This window comes from Podarcis tiliguerta (genome assembly GCF_965153285.1).
Source record: "Podarcis tiliguerta genome assembly, chromosome: 12".
NCBI lineage: Eukaryota > Metazoa > Chordata > Lepidosauria > Squamata > Lacertidae > Podarcis > Podarcis tiliguerta.
Window position 1 is genome coordinate 17,421,137 of NC_139545.1, and position 17,542 is coordinate 17,438,678.

At 42.5% G+C, this 17,542-nt stretch overlaps 1 protein-coding gene across 10 annotated transcripts in view; it reads right to left on the bottom strand.

The window, feature by feature from the left end:
• Positions 1–17,542, bottom strand: part of RBMS3 (RNA binding motif single stranded interacting protein 3) — a gene marked incomplete at its 3' end in the record, with an annotated part of 742,271 nt that overhangs the window by 146,244 nt on the left and 578,485 nt on the right. For all 10 annotated transcript variants that reach the window (XM_083405003.1, XM_083405001.1, XM_083405007.1 and 7 more), the window contains one exon: positions 11,456–11,613. In XM_083405003.1, coding sequence (XP_083261129.1) covers positions 11,456–11,613 — 158 coding nt within the window. The remainder of the gene's footprint in view (positions 1–11,455; positions 11,614–17,542) is intronic.

Genomic DNA, 17,542 nt, shown 5'->3' on the forward strand with positions numbered 1-17,542 from the left:
CCTTCATAAGTGACCCTCTGTTTCCCAGACAATATCACCATTATGAAATGCTCCCTGGTAAGGCCTTCAGTCGGATAATATATTCCCCCCCCACCCAACTAAACTTCCTCAACCACAATACAAGCAATACAGAAGGGAAAGTTAAATCAGTCGGGGTAAATTGGGGAAAATATTTTAAATTTAAACTTTTAAAAAAGATTTAAATCAGTCCATCGGAACAAAACATAAGGATTGTAATTTTCAAAATGGCAGCAGTTGTTATCGGAGCGGTTTCTCTTGAGGAAAACACCCCCCCCCCTTGGTCCTTCCTGCATTTTTTTTGCTGTCCGGAGAAAAGCTCTGAGAGACTGAAGTAGCAAGTTGGTTGAGGGAATCTTACCGCCTTACCAGCTTTGCATTTCTCATTTTCTGAGGCCAAAATGATTGTCTTGTTCTGCATCTGACAGAAATTCCCCTCCCCCTATACTTCAGAGGTCCAATTCTCCAGAAGAAACGGTCACAAAAAGCTTTCTGCTAGCTGAATCTACCTGGGTACCACACTTCCACTTCCACGAGAAGGAAGCACCAAATTTCCTTCAACACCACATTTTGCACTTTCCGCTCAGAGGAGAGAGATCTTCATTTCCTCCTCCCCTCCTGATCTTCTCTGTTTCCCAGCCACCTTTAGTTAGCATGCAAATAGGGATTGTGATGAAAACCATTACAGTGGTACCTCGGGTTACAAACACTTCAGGTTACAAACACTTTGGGCTACAGACTCCGGTAACCCAGAAGTAGTACCTCGGGTTAAGAACTTAACCTCAGGATGAGAACAGAAATCGCGCGGCGGCAGCGGGAGGCCCCATTAGCTAAAGTGGTTCCTCAGATTAAGAACGGTTTCAGGTTACGAACGGACCTCCGGAACTTAATAAGTTCGTAATCAGAGGTACCACTGTATTTTCAAATTTGGTAATGAAACCAGGCATGGTTCTGTGCTTTGGGCTCAGCATTGAAGCAACCTGCATAACATTCTGTGTGCATCCATGCAATTTCCTAACTGACACTTTGTATGCAAAAACACAATATATACTAACAAATCAATTCAAATCAATTCCAGTTGCCTACCCTGGTCACATACTTCCAACACCCCAAAAAGTTTTTAAATCCCCTCAAAACGCCTTGGCTAACCTTAAAACATACTTTATCCACACTGCTCATAAAAGGGAGCTGCTATCAGCCCATTTCTGCTTAAAAGCTCCATCCCCGGCAGACCAGCCATACCAAGCTGTGAAAATCGAAAACTCATATCTGACTCTGAAAGAAGATCTGGTAGGATTTCCCCAAAGAAATGATGCTAAAGGGACAGTATAGAAAGTTCCAGCCTTGCAAACATATTATCAACCTTTTCCACTTTCTCTCTCTTCCCAATACTGGCTGCCACTTGAATCTTCGGCCCCCAGCTTGCTGCGCCTCCAGCAAGAACACTGCTATAAACTCAACGTATTTTCACGTAGCTTGCCTCAGCTTCCTTCCACAGTGCATTAACATACAGCCCCCAAAGGCTGACCCAAAAACTCAAAAATATGCGATATGGTAATATGCATTCTTCTGGAGTGCGAAGATGCTCTCCAGAGTGTCAACATGGGGTCTGCATTCTCCTGTAGCGGTTTTCAGATGCAGTTTGGAAAATGTGAATAGGGGATGATTTAATGCTATCAAAATGCATGTTACTTTATTTCAGGAGGAGGCACTAAAACTGTCCCTCTTGACTTGTAATCATTGCAATCTTTTGTACACCTGCTTTTTGTTTTGTTTTTTAAATGCTGCCACAACCACGTGGGCTATGGACCTTCCGACAAAGAACAAAACGACTGATGCCAAAGATTGTTCACTTTGGCTTCATTCAGATTTAACTAAGCGTACGTCGGCAGCAAATCTATAGAGACTCTTGTCTCTGAAAGAATAAATGCAATAAAAGCCTGTTTTCTGTAGCTGCGGGTGTGGAGTGTCAAACCATGTTACGCTGCACCACACAGCAGTGACAATTTCATTTTAATACATGGGGGCACATCCTTAACAACCCAAAAGTATTCCCAAGCAAAGAAGGCAAGGGAGAGGCTGCCAAATGAAAGAGCGTCTGTACGCTCTGTGCATTTTATGTGGGAAGAAAATAAAAGGGAAGCCCACAGTGCTCTAGAATGACACACACAAAAAAGTAAAAAAGTGGGGAGGCCCAGATTTTGAATAGCCACCTCAGAAAGAACGAGTTCATTTTCTTCTCAAGTTTCACAATTAACAGCTTTCAAATGCTAGGGCTAGCTATCTGTAATCTGGCACACACTTCACTTGAAACAGACACTAGCATTATCAAATCCTATCTGAAAACGAAGCACAATAGACAAAGCTGTAGCGACATACTCCTTTCAAGCGCAGTGCTCAATAGCTACAACCGGGCCCATTTTTCTTCCACGTTACCTGAATCCTTTGGAGCCACCTAGAACAATGTTGTAGCAGGCAGTCCACAACACATTAAGCCTGGCTTCAGATCGCAACACGAAAATTCACACATTCCGCTGGGTCCGCTTGAATGCCAGAGATATATCTGCAATTGCTTTATATGGGACACGGCTTGCTGAATTACCAGTATGACATCCACTCTACGAAACATATTTCTACCTTATATATCTCCCAGCAGAAGCATATACACCCCCCCCCCAGAATATACTTTTCTAAAATATATTTTTGCTATATTTTACAGAAGCTGACATATGTAAGCTATTTCATTAGTGACCGAGAAACCCATCCAGTGAGCAAAAATGTCTAACACATATAATGAATACTGAGTACAGTGGTACCTCGGGTTACATACGCTTCAGGTTACATACGCTTCAGGTTACATACGCTTCAGGTTACAGACTCCGCTAACCCAGAAATAGTGCTTCAGGTTAAGAACTTTGCTTCAGGATGAGAACAGAAATCGTGTTCTGGTGGTGTGGCAGCAGCAGGAGGCCCCATTAGCTAAAGTGGTGCTTCAGGTTAAGAACAGTTTCAGGTTAAGAACTGACCTCCGGAACGAATTAAGTACTTAACCCGAGGTACCACTGTATTCAAAAGTGCTTACCACCACTGTGCTTCTGCAGCCCTATCTATCTATCTATCTATCATCCATCTATCTATCTATCATCTCTTTAAAAATATTTATATTGGCCCAGTGTTGACAAGAGCTTGCATAGAGGGTATTGCATTGTGAGGAAATTTTAATGGCTTGGCAGAATCCAGTAATGCAGGGCTGCCACTAGCACAGATTCTAGGCTGTCATGGTTCCACTACAACTACTATTATATTCTGTGAACCACCCTGAGATCTTATCATGAAGGGCAGTTTAGGCGGCCTTGGCTGGATCACTGACTTTGAACTGTCAGTCCTGTGTGGCTGGACTCACCTGGATCATTAAAATTCCAACGCTATAATGTGTGCCCCTAATATATACACGGTAGTTGTTACATTGTGCAGGTTATTTATTTATCATTAAATTTATATCCCACAAAGGGCGGCAAACGTCCAAGCGATAAAACGATAAAGATGTCATAAAAACAATTCCAGATGCAGACTGGGAAATATCTCAGCTTAAAAAGGTTTGCTGATAGAGGAAAGTCTTCAACAGGCACTGGAAAGACAAGAGAGAGAAGGCACCCATCTAATATTCTTCTTCTTTGGCGATCACTCGTAGCCAAGTAAGACTGTCTTCCATAAATACGGTTTTAACAATGAGTCCATAAGTGACTGTGGAGGCCAATTCTGGATCCACACATCCTTCCACAGTGGGGACATTGGTTTCCGGGCGGGAGTTGATCACGGTGTGGATTTGCCAAGCGTGCCTTCCTCTTACCATGTTTCTCCCTTGCGTCCTGCGTTCGAGTGTCTTCAAAGCCCATGACACCTTTGGTAAAGGCTGTTCTCCAACTGGAGCGCTCGCAGGCCAGTGTTTCCCAGTTGTCCAGGGAGCGGCTTGGTTTTACTGGTGAATGTGCTGGGGAGTCCAATGATGTGGGCCTGTTCTCCAAGGCCTGCACTGCTATGTACCACTACCCAGTAATCCTGTTGCCTCTGGGGTTGGGAGTGGGAATGGGCATGTGGGGCCAGCATCTGCTGCTGCTGCTGCTGCTGCTGGAGGGCTCTCATTTCCAAGGGAGTCCCACAACAGTACTTTGCCCAGAGTCTCTTGAAACCTGATGTTGGCCCTGGAAGAGCCATAGATCACAGGCTTTGTAGGAAAGTGCGCAGGCTTTTTGAGCATAAGATTCCACATCAAATCAGTGGTGTCTTCCTTTAAAGTCCTACGGGTGGCACACCTTGGAATGCTATTTTGCCTGAGCTTGTGGTGACCTACCAAATGCAGCAGACCGCAGATGTGCTTGATATTGATACATGGTCATAACACGGCAACCTCCTAATCTTTTCATCACAAGCAGACCATCAGTCACTTCGATTCACAGATATGCCCAAAGTTTCATGTGAATTAGCCCCGTCTGACTGAAAAAGCAAGCTATATCATATATAGACAGACAGATAGTTTTAATTCTATCAGTGGATAATTGCTTCCCCCATGTTTTTAGCAGTTCTTATTTTATCTGTAAGGGACGTGGGTGGCGCTGTGGGTTAAACCACAGAGCCTAGGACTTGCCGATCAGAAGGTTGGCAGTTCGAATCCAAGCGACGGGGTGAGCTCCCATTGCTCAGTCCCAGCTCCTGCCAACCTAGCAGTTCAAAAGCACGTCTAAGTGCAAGTAGATAAATAGGTACCGCTCCGGCGGGAAGGTAAACGGCGTTTCTGTGCGCTGCTCTGGTTCGCCAGAAGTGGCTTAGTGATGCTGGCCACATGACCCGGAAGATATACGTCGGCTCCCTCGGCCAATAAAGCGAGATGAGCGCCGCAACCTCAGAGTCAGTCACAACTGGACCTAATGGTCAGGGGTCCCTTTACCTTTACTATTTTATCTGCAAGCCACCTCGAGTCCCATTAGGGGAAAAGGCGGGATAAAAATAAATATATAATCAGCAGCAGCTGCTTCAAAGAAAGTGACTGTCAATGCCTCTCTGGCTCACAGAAATTGAGAAAAATAACAGGAACATCCGAAGAAATATTACTTTAGTGAAAGTTTCCGCTGTGAATTTGTGTACCTATAATGCTTATAAAACATAAGTGTTGAAAGTTAGACATTCCAAGTTGATAATTTAAGCCAAATGCCAGTCACAATCTTTGTGTTAGGGATAATATTATATATATATTCAGAATATCCTGTGGATATTGGTTCTGCTGGAAACCATAATTGACCCAACATGGTCATTAAGAATTATGAAAGTAATAGGGAGCCTGAACAAAGATAACAAAAATAAATACTACATGCAGAGACCTTATGGAACTAAGTCAACTGTACATGATCATTATGCCAATTAATTCAAACCACAAATGAAAAAGACAAAATATGTATTACAAAAATAATGAGATGATTAAATGAGTTGCTAGCAAAATGTTGGAAGCCTAAAATAGTAGGTTAGTGGAACAACTGTGTAATTTTCCTTCACTGCCATACAAAATATATTATTCCAATTTCCTTTCCTTTTCCATTAAAAGTACAGTATAAGTAACATCCTTATAAATTGACAAAATGTTTTTTTAATCCTGATCCAAATCCCAAGTCTGTACCTCTAGCTTATTATTGCTCTTGGGATTTGAAGTATTATTCCTAAAAGGTGAAAGGAAACCCTGAGATATCAATATCCCACATATCAAACATATTTATGACTATAAAACATTTATAAGTGCGCACAAGGCATTATGGGATGCGGCACACTAAAAAGGTTACAGTGGGAGCACGGGGATCTACCCAAATTTCATATTTTGCAGTCAACGATTCAATCCTATAAGTGAACTGTATGTCTGCATATTTATCATCAAGTCATAGTAATGCATACAATTCAACTCCCTACAAACAGCTCCCCTGAAATTTCTAATGTATGATTATGCAATGCATCTGGTTGGCAGAGAAGCCAACAAACTTATCACGAAATCTCCCAAGATGCCATACAGCCTTAAATAAACTTCAGAAGATGCCATGATACTTAAAAGCAAACAACGGAGAAGATCCAGTCATTCGGCCTCATAAAATGTACAGTGATTGTTAAATGTCTGATCTAGCTACACATGCATGCATGAGACCGAGTTTAAAAGGGGGGGGGGGAGAAACCAAAACCTGATGATAAGACCAATCAGCTGTCCAGGGAGACAATAAGGCAGGCATAGGCAAACTCGGCCCTCCAGATGTTGTGGGACTACAACTCCCATCATCCCTAGCTAACAGGACCAGTGGTCAGGGATGATGGGAATTGTAGTCTCAAAACATCTGGGAGGGCTGAGTTTGCCTATGCCTGCAATAAGGCGTGTAAAAGATGCCCCCCCCCCATTCTATTCTCAAAGGGATGACCTGTACAATCATATTTTAGGGAATCTTTCAATATCTGAAGGACTATTGGGAAACTCAACCAGATGGGCAGGGTATTATTATTATTATTATTATTATTATTATTATTATTTCTGACTAGAAATATGTCAGGAGCTGCTTAAAGCACCCTTGGTATATGGCCAAAGCTTTCAAATGTGTATGCCCCCTGGCTGGGCAGAGGTGTGGCCTTTACAAAAATTAAAGTAAGGAAAAACTGAATTTCTAACTTTGACATAGCTACGTGCCCCATATAACAATATTGTTCTAAAGCAGTTTATGTTCAACACATTTACTAGTGTTTCCTGAGCAGGGAAATGGGTAGCATAAAACATAGCCAGGCACTGATTGATTTATGTTGCCTTTCAGTTTAAGTATTATACTGGTACCCGCTAGCACTGCAAGAGATGAGTGTATGGCTGTAAGCATTTCCCTCATTTTTCCCCTTTCTCTCTCTCTCTCTCTCTCTCTTTTCAGAGCTTTATGAGTCTGCTATAAAATGTCACTTGGGGGTGAATTTTGGAAGGTCAATTTAAGATACAAGACGTCAGCCCCCCCCCCCAAATAAAAGTTATAGCGCCTACTACTTCTGCAAACTTCCATCATTAAGAAACAGCTTCAGAAAATGAAAGTTAGTTGTCCGTAACTGTCATTTATCAAGAACAACAGCTCTTTCTACACTAGTGATAAAAACTCGAATCCATGTCCTGTAATGGAGATTCTACTGCTTAGGGATATGTTTCCCAGTGGAGGACATGATGACGCACCTATAATATCATTTCAGATCATAAGATGCACTCTCATCTTTCAATGGGATTTGCACTGCTTAGAGATCTTGCTTCCCAGTGCGGGGAGGAAGATGGTGTGGCTTTAAAGCCAATAGGTACTTACACACGTGTTTTGTGTTTCCACCTAGCACCTTTAAAAAGAAGTCCGCATATACCCAATAATGATTCTGTATGCAAGTGCAAACCATTATGTGGGTATTTCTGAGGTTAGTGAGCTGGAAGAGGGAAGTATTTATTGGAACAAACAAATCGGTTTTGCAAAGCCCTCGGTGAGTTGTGTTTTTAACTGTTTTTAATCATCTTCAGCATATACTGCTTGAGACAGTTGTTTAGAAGGTGATCCATAAATCAATAATGAGGATAAATCAATACATCTTTCTTAGATTTGTGTGCTGGCGCCAACAGAAACTTCGTTCAAAGCCTTATAGTCAAATGGAGGGTGATTTTCATCCAGATTGTGGCTGGGAAAAGAAGGGCTATGGCTCTCTGCTCCATACATGTAACAAACCCAATTGCAGTCTTACTCTCCCTCCCTTCCTCCCTCTCCAACACTGCTTGTAATTAAAGAAAAAACACACCTAGCTGCACACTATGGATTTAGTATAATGTGCAGCTTTGTCCTCATACGTGCCGTAATTTTATTCTGCATAAGCTGTGAAGTAGCTCTGAGTAATAGGTAGCAGAACTATCCCCTGCCCTCAATCTCCTGTTTCTGCAATGTTTTGTCTATGTGAACTTTATGTATTTACAATCGGCACTTCCATAAAAATGTATCAATGTGGTATTTAATATATTAGAATAAAATCAGGAAAAAGGCATCCCTAAAAGCAACATTACAAGAATCAACAAAGCATCGATAAATACTGATTGGTCAAAAAGAGAAAAATAATCTTGCGAAAGCCCTTCTGAACAATATAATTTTCAAAATACATGGGAAAGAAGGGAGGGGTTTTTCCTGCCCAAAATCTACGGACAGGGAGTCTGGCAGGGCAGGGCCTGACACACCAAGGATGTAGTGCCTCGTAAAAGCCAACCAAATCCCATGGGCATGGGGAACCAGTAGAAGTGCCCCATCGGAGGACCTCAGTGACAGAGATGAGACATAAGGAATCAGAGGGTCCTTAAGGGTGGCGCTGTGGGTTAAACCACAGAGCCTAGGACTTGCTGATCAGAAGGTTGGTGGTTCGAATCCCCATGATGGGGTAAGCTCCCGTTGCTCGGTCCCTCCTCCTGCCAACCTAGCAGTTTGAAAGCACGTCAAAGTGCAAGTAGATAAATAGGTACCGCTCCGGCGGGAAGGTAAACAGCGTTTCCGTGCGCTGCTCTGGTTCACCAGAAGTGGCTTAGTCATGCTGGCCACATGACCCAGAAGCTTTACGCCGGCTCCCTCGGCCAATAAAGCGAGATGAGCGCCGCAACCCCAGAGTCAGGCACGACTGGACCTAATGGTCAGGGGTCCCTTTACCTTTACCTAAGGCACTTTGGGTCTAGGCTACTTAGGTCTTTGTGAATTAACATAAGTACCTTGAACCTGGACAGGTAGCAAACTGCCAACCTGTGAGCTTTCTCAGCAGTAATCTGCTTGTGTGTGCTGTCCAATCACTGCATGCTGCACAAGTTGAAGCTTCTGGACCAAATACAAGGGCAGCCCCACAAAAAGCATGTTACAGTAATCAAGGCTTGAGACAATCAATGCATGGACCACTGAGGTCAGGCTGTTGTGGTCCTGTAATTGTTGCAGCTGGTATAAAACCGTCCTGGCCACAGAGGTCATCTCAAGCAGCAAAATATCTTGGGCAGCCCTTGAATTTTTCCATTTACACAAAGAGCATTTCGACCACACAGCAGGCAAGGCACACATCCCAGAATAACCCCCAGCGTTGGCTGCCTTTATACTTCATGGAAACACAGTTTGTGCTACTTGGTGCTTCTGTAAGTGTATATTCCACCTTGTCATCTCCTCCCCTCCCCAGTCCCTGTTAAATTCATTCCTGTGGAAAAAAAACCTCAAGCTTTCAAGCGCAAGTTAATGTTCCAGATATGCATCTCCCCTTAGCAAATGTATAATAAGGCAAGTTAATGAATTCACTGGGAGGAGGCAATAGAGCCTCATCCTTCAGTCTGTTTTGCCATTTGAATGCAGACCCTGTTATTTTAACATCTTCCTCACAGCAACGTTCTTTTGCATCAAGGACAAAAGGTGAAATCACAATGCCTATTAACTTATGACACCTTATTAGCACAGGGGAAACCTGCCTTGCTCATGATGGACTTAGATATGTTGCATCACACAGATGCACATGAAATAGCTGCTGCCGTTTAACTTGCTCATCGGACGTCCCTTGCCACCAGGGGTTCTTTAAAGCAGCGGGATTTTGCTAACAGCAAAAACAAATTCCACGCAAATCATTTTTGTGAATGACAACAGTTCTTTTGCTTTTCATTTCTGCCTTCTGATTAACAGATTTTCTTTTCTGCAACTTAAGACAGCGGCAAAAAGCGGTGACGTAAAATGAAAGTACCATCACTTTTTTTTTTTTAACAAAGTGGTGTCTAGACTATATTCAAACATTTTGAGAAACTTGCATCTTTAGTGGAAACAGATGTGCTCCCCCCCTACAAGACACTTTTGGCCAGTCTGCCTGTGCTGTATAACAGCCATAGATCACACATTATATAGATGAACACATCTGCCAAGGGTTTTCTTGAGGGATCAAATAGATTCATTAACTGCATCCTGTCCATCTACCTAACCCAGCCTTTCTCAACCTGTGGTTCCCCAGTTGTTGTTGAACTACAATTCCCATCACCCCTAGCTAGCAAGGCCAGAGCTCAGGGATGATGGGAGCTGTAGTCCAACAACATCTGGGGACCCAAGTCCTGCCTCCACGATAGATCAAAAACGGGCTAATAAAGATTGCACAGCCCAGATATTCCAAAATCTAAAGTGAGGTCGTATGGGTTTGTCTTGCCCCCACAAAGCACCTTTTTTTAAAAGACAGGTTCTTATCAGCTTTGGTGTTGACCCTGAACACTCCAAAAAAAATAAAGCAAAATAATTAATGTATTTGCTAGGACAAAATGATAACTCCTAGTATAAACATGTTTAGAATTTTAGCATTAGTTTGTTCTTTTGTGCATGATGCTAAAACTTCTTTCCAGGATCCAGTATGTTAGTGTGTGCATAGTAAAGCACAAAAAAAGAGAGAAGAGCTATTTTTTAAATCAAATGTTCATTCTCACCAGTCTACAGTGTAACTTAACTACAGGCATAAAAGGTAGAATTCAATGCTGGTCCTACTCAGAGTAGAGTCACTGAAGTTAATCGACATGACGAACTTGGGCTCATTAATTTCAGTAGGTCTACTCTGAGCATTACTTAGCTGAAAATAACCCACGGTGCCTAGTTTCTCTGGCATTTCTCAGATAGTAAGAACACCTTCTGCTGTTGGTTATCAATTATTACAATCCACAAAAGAGAAGCAAAAAGAGGTAAAAGCGCTATCAGTTGGCTCAAGAAATGAAAATTGAACATTAGTATTAGCAACTTCATCTCCTATTAAACTCTTCAGGCAAGTCTTCTGGATGCCTGTCAAATTATTTGGTGACATAAGCCAAGGTGGAGAATATGTTAATGTTCCTTGATGGAGCATAACTCTAGAGTATACTTGTATATTCCTGCAGAATATTTATAAGCAGTTTTTGTTTCTGAGAAAGAAATTAGCTGGGACTCTATAACTTCCCTTTGTTTGCAGATGTAGCAACACAGACATTCAACTTCATGATATTGCTGTAAGTCATAGCACTATCTTCCAAGTGCCTTACAGGGGGGCTACAGACCCCATCTATTTCAGATTACACTCCCGCTTTCTGATTTTCCTGTCGTTAAATTAAGAAATATCAAGCATAATCATATACAGGAGCTTGGACAGAATGACATTTATTCTTATTAGTGTTGAAATTGAACTGCTATCTAATTATCCCTGATTATTTTACTGTCATTTTGCTAAATAAAATAAACGGTGTTTTCAAGCAAAGCCACACAATCTGATAAAGCTCTCCTCCTCCTCCTCTGTATTCTATAGCCACGAGATCTCAGAGCAAAGACAGCACTTGCAAAAAGTCCAGAGCACATAATAAGAAGAGAAAGAACTCCTGCACACAAGTCAAGAAGAACAAGGTTTTCACCTGGCAAAGCCGACTCCTCTACTGACGCCATTAGCATCTCTTAATATTCTGGTGGAAATGACATGTCCAAAGGGTTTCAGCATATTCTCCAGCTCCTGTTCGTCCATGGAAATGGGCAAGTTTGAGATGTAAAGATTTGTGGGGTCTTGCTCTTGTTGCTAAAGAAAGAAAAGAAACCCAAACACAAATAAAACAGCGTTATTAGATTCAGCACTATCAGAAGAATAGTCTTTAGCTATAGCTACGCCTCGAGAGTCACAAAAGCAATAAGCACAACTGTTTTTTGAGGGGTGGGAGCATCGCAAAGCAGTCAAGTCACATCAACGTTATTTGCTGGTGGATTCTAGCTCTCCCAATGAGATAGAAACATGGCCACCATTGGACACAAGAGCTCCAAGCACTGCAAAATCAAAGGGTTGTAAGGATTAACTTTGGGCTGGGCTGTGAACCATGAGCTACAACACTGTGGTGCTAGGTGTTTCACTTTCAGCCACTCCTTCTGTCCTGTTTCACAAGTGGTGCTTTTGGTACTTGGCACATAAGAGGGGAAGATAAGAGGGGAAACTAAACTACTATAAGAAGATAGATACATGGGCATAACCAGGATTTGGGGGGGGGGGCGGGCTTGGATAGATGATAGATAGATGATAGATAGATAGATAGATGATAGATAGATGATAGATAGATAGATAGATAGATAGATGATAGATAGATAGATAGATAGATAGATAGATGATAGATAGATAGATAGATGATAGATAGATAGATAGATAGATAGATAGATAGATAGATAGATGATAGATAGATAGATAGATAGATAGATGATAGATAGATAGATAGATGATAGATAGACAGATGATAGATAGATGATAGATGATAGAAAGATAGATGATAGATAGATAGATCAGGGATAGGCAACCTAAGGCTCACAGGTCAGATGCGGCCCAATCGCCTTCTCAGTATGGCCCACGGATGGTCCGGGAATCAGCATGTTTTTACATGAGTAGAATGCATGCTTTTCTTTAAAATGCATCTCTGGGTTTTTGTGGGGCATAGGAATTTGTTCATTTTTTTATTTTATTTTTCAAAATATAGTCCGGCCCACCACATGGTCTGAGAGACAGTGGACCGGCCCACGGCTGAAAAAGGTTGCTGACCCCTGATATAGATAGATAGAAGATGATAAATAGATAGATAGAAGATAGATAATAAGATCGTACATGTACCAGAGGGTACTTCCTGAAACTGCTTTTAAAGACTTTTCAGAAAGGCAAAATAAAAGCATGTGGCAGTTCAGCAGAGGACCTGCTAAACAAGATAAACCGGGGGGGGGGGGGGGGGAGAGAGATAACTCCAGTGCATAAATGAGGATGATTCTCACATGTATACATACACCAGGTATATATTCCACAAGAGCAACTCCACAATAACTCTATACAGTGTATGTGTTCACAAATATTCCTGCAAACATGATTTATCGGTTGTCACAACTAAAAAAAACAAACCCTCCAATCCAAAGGAGCAGACAAAAGCAATTATAAAGTCACATAAAGCCTCCTTGTTTAGATCAAATAGGAAACAGTCCCCAGGAAACATGCATTTTCTGATGAATCGAAATCTCTCGATGGCGGTGCAAAAAGCTAAGGCTTGCCTTCTTTTCGATAGCAGGATGTTGAATTATGGTGCCATTGTTGTAAGAACACTGCAAGCTTGTGATCAGTATTTGGGCTGTAAGCTATAAACTGCCCACCTTTGAACTAAGATGATATGTTTTATGGACTAGCCTTTGGGCCCACAAAAAAATAAGAAGGGCACCGTGGACAAAAAATGTTGCTTGACTCAACCGGAGGCGAACAGCATAAGCAACCGGCTTTAATAGTTATCTTCTATAACAGATGTGACACATCTCTGTGAGTCTGCCTGCCTGCCTGCCTTCTCCTCTGGAACTGTTCTGCTGGGGAGGAAAAGTACCATCAGAAAGATGGGCTGGACAGGAAAGTAACAGACTCTGTCTAAGGAACTGTGACCTTTCATGTGGGAGAATTCCTCAATTGCTCTTGTTCCCTAGGTCAGCCTAGGGCAATAGTATTGTATTCCACTCTTTTGGTGGAGGAATTATGACCCAAACAGGAATTACTCCAATCTCCATCATTTCAGAACTATTGCCGCAGTGAGACTCCTTATGGGGTCCTCACTGCGAGATCTCATTCATCCGGTGCTATACCAGCTGCACTGGCTCCCGGTGGAGTACAGGATCAGGTTTAAGGTGCTGGTTTTAACCTTCAAAGCCCTATAGGGCTTAGGACCCTCATACCTACGGGACCGCCTCTCCTGGTATGCCCCACAGAGGAACTTACTGTCTTCAAATAAAAACATCTTGAAGGTCCCAGGCCGCAGAGAGGTTAGGCTGGCCTCAACTAGAGCCAGGGCTTTTTCGGCCGCAGCTCCAACCTGGTGGAACGCTCTGTCACAAGAGACAAGGGCCCTGCAGGACTTGACATCTTTCTGCAGGGCCTGCAAGACAGAGCTGTTCCATCAGGCCTTTGGTCAGGGTGCAGTCTGACTCCCTCCTTTGGCAATCTTTACAAAACTTTAGTTTATGGTTGCCATCAATTTTGATTTTAATTAATTTTTATAATGTTTTTATAATGTTGCACTATTTTAGTGTTGTTAGCCGCCCTGAGCCCGGCTTCGGCTGGGGAGGGCGGGATATAAATAAAATTTAATAATAATAATAATAAATGATTATTATTGGTGTACATAATAACAGACGGCTGCATCCATTTAATCTAGCATCTTGTTCTCTTTGCCATTTATTTAGACCATTTATTTATCACTGATCCTTCATAAGAACCTCAAAGTGATTCAAGGCAGAAATATTTGATCATATTATCAAGAAACTTGCAACCTTCATGTCTTAAACACCCACCAAAATTTCCAGCAACGTTTGAAGTACGGCTGAAGTTTTCTCATCATACATTTTGGGTTTATAAACATAATCCATCTGTTACATTTGGCACATTTGAAGGAGAAAAACAAAGTATAGGTGGCCATCTGATGACTAGATTACTACAGTGTTTAAGTCAAATACAAAACCTTCTTAACTCCTTATAACACTTTATGGATGAACCAGGCAAATGTGCTAGTAGGAAGCTTTTTTCTGGCATTACACGCTGCTCCAAGACACCTGGTGGTTGCAGTGGAATTGCAACTTTGGTGCCAATATGGCCGCCAAGCAGTGAGCCAAATGTACCCAGAAAACAAGGAAGCTCTGTCTCCTGCCCGCCTCCTTTGTTCATACTCAAAAGCAAATGAGGAGTAAAGCATCATGAAATAAACAATCCTCCCAAAAGAGTGAAAAATCAAGACTTGTTTCCTTGTTCCTAAACACAGCCTACATTCTAAGGACAACCATCCACCAGTGTGCTAAGGATGCAAGAGAACAACAACAACAACAATTTATTGTTTCTACCTCACCCATCCGGCTGGGTCTCCCCAACCACTCTGGGCGGCTTCCAACAGAAGGTTAAAAATACATTAAAACATCAGTTATTAAAACCTTCCCTAAACAAGGCTGCCTTCAGATGTCTTCAGATAGTTGTTTATTTCCTTGACATCTGATGGGTGGGCGTTCCACAGGGCGGGGGCCACTACCGAAAAGCCCCTCTGCCTGGTTCCCTGTAACTTCGCTTCTCGCAATGAGGGAACCGCCAGAAGACCCTCAGCGCTGGATCTCAGAGAACCAACCCACTGGCATAAAGGGTCTCTTAATGTCATTACCCAAAAGCACCTCTGCATGCACCATGTGCTAATAAGCCTGTTTCCTATGACTGGCTGCTCTAAAATGTCACCCAGTTCAGAACTTAGCTAGCTGTGCCACAAATACAGAAGCCATGCTCCCAGGGCACTATGTGCTTTACAACATGACTGATTTTACCTACAGAAACAGTAAAAAGGGAAGGATCCTGAAGCAGAGTATTTTTGTTTTTTCTGCTAACCAAGCAGACAAACGAGTACACAAGTTACGTTTAACTGTATTATTTATAACTTCTGTATATCTCAGGGGTTGCAAACCTCTTTTGGGGCAGTTGGCACATTTGGAATGCACATTGAATGCATATTTTCCCCTCAGAGAATTATGGGCATTATAGGATTGTCTCCAACCCCATCATTCTGCCCCGGACACTGAGGTCCTCCTCCGAGGGCCTTCTGGTGGTTCCCTCCCTGCGAGAAGTGAGGTTACAGGGAACCAAACAGAGGGCCTTTTCGGTAGTGGCGCCTGTCCAGTGGAACGCCCTCCCATCATATGTCAAGGGAATACAATGGTACCTCAGGTTACATACACTTCAGGTTACAGACTCTGCTAACCCAGAAATAGTGCTTCAGGTTAAGAACTTTGCTTCAGGATGAGAACAGAAATTGTGCTCCAGCAGCGCGGCGGCAGCAGGAGGCCCCATTAGCTAAAGTGGTGCTTCAGGTTAAGAACAGTTTCAGTTTAAGAGCGGACCTCCGGAACGAATTAAGTACTTAACCTGAGGTACCACTGTAAACAACTATCTGACTTTTAGAAGACAACTGAAGGCAGGAAGTTTTAAATGTTGGAGGTTTTATTGTATTTTTAATATTCTGTTGGGAGCCAGCCAGAGTGGCTGGGGAAACCCAGCCAGATGGACGGGGTATAAAAAAAAATATTGTTGTTATTATTATTAGTTTGTTAAAGGTTGCCAGGCATTGTAACTCTATGAGGGGCAAACTACGGCACCCATAATTCTCTGAGGGGGGAAAACTGTGAGGGGTACACTTTGGCGCCTGTAATTCTTTGAGGAAAAGAACGTGCTTTGAATGTGCTATAACAGAACAGTGTGTACGCAGCCCTAGTGTGTGCGTGCAAGAGAGAGAGAGAGAATGAATGAGAATGTGTATATGTGAAGACAGGTGTGCACAAATCTCATGCCAGATTACGGCTGGCTGGCTGGCTGGCTGGCTGGAAACGCAGTCCAGCAAATTAATGGTATGTTAAAAACAATATTTACACTAACTGCAGCATGAGAGCATTTTAAGCACTTGGCACCAAGCACCTTGCTGTGAGAGCCGAGCTTGAGAAACAGTTAGGAACATTTGTGTAGGGGATGTGGCCAGAAATTCTGTCACTGCTGCCAGTGAGGAAGATCTGAGTCAAGCCTCCAGAGTTGTGCCAAGGAACTCTTCTGGGAGCAATCAAAACTGATTCGAGCTGAAATTCTCCACATGGCTGAAGCCGAGACACTTTGAAATAAAAGAGGAGGGGGCGCAGAGACTCGAACATCCGGCTAGATTGTGTGTTGGAGGATAATGTGAAATGTTGAACAAAGTGTTATCCACTTCATTTGAGATAGTCCTTGGAAACGTCCATTTCCAGCATATTAGCAACACGTTCAGAATCAAAACATACCAGTCACCCCTTAAAAATACATTAAGAAGCTCATTGCTCTCTTAAGGTCTCATCATACGACATGCTTCTGCTAATGGGAGATTATCACAGAAACCACCCCTATAGTGGGAAAGAAGAATTCATAGGAAGAGATCCTAAGAACAGCTTTAGAATATGCAGCAGACCCTCCAAGTGTCCCTGCTATTTTCCAGGGACGTCCCTGATCTAGAGAAGCCGTCCCAGTTTCTTATTTGATCCCAGAATGTCCCAACTTTTCCTTAAGATGTCCCTATTTTCATTGGAGAAATGTTGGAGGGTATGGAGTTATCCGAGCCCCGAAGTGTCTGAAGGCAATCCTGTATAAGGAAGGTTTTTTGTTTTTTTTTTTTTTTTAAAGGTTAATGTTTTATTATGTTCTTATATACGTTGGAAGCTGCCCAGAGTGGCTGGGGCAACCCAGTAAGATGTGCGGGGTATAAATAGTAACATTATCATTATGGAATGGGATGTCCCTATTTCCACTGGAGAAATGTTGGAGGGTTACGATAAGGTTGCATGAAATAGGACCTTGGGTTGGCTATCATGGCTTTAAAATCTGGTAGGCAAACAAGCTGGGGAAACTTCCCTTTTGTGGATACTGCTCCAAAGAAAAGAGACTCAGTGCTCTAAGTTCTTTT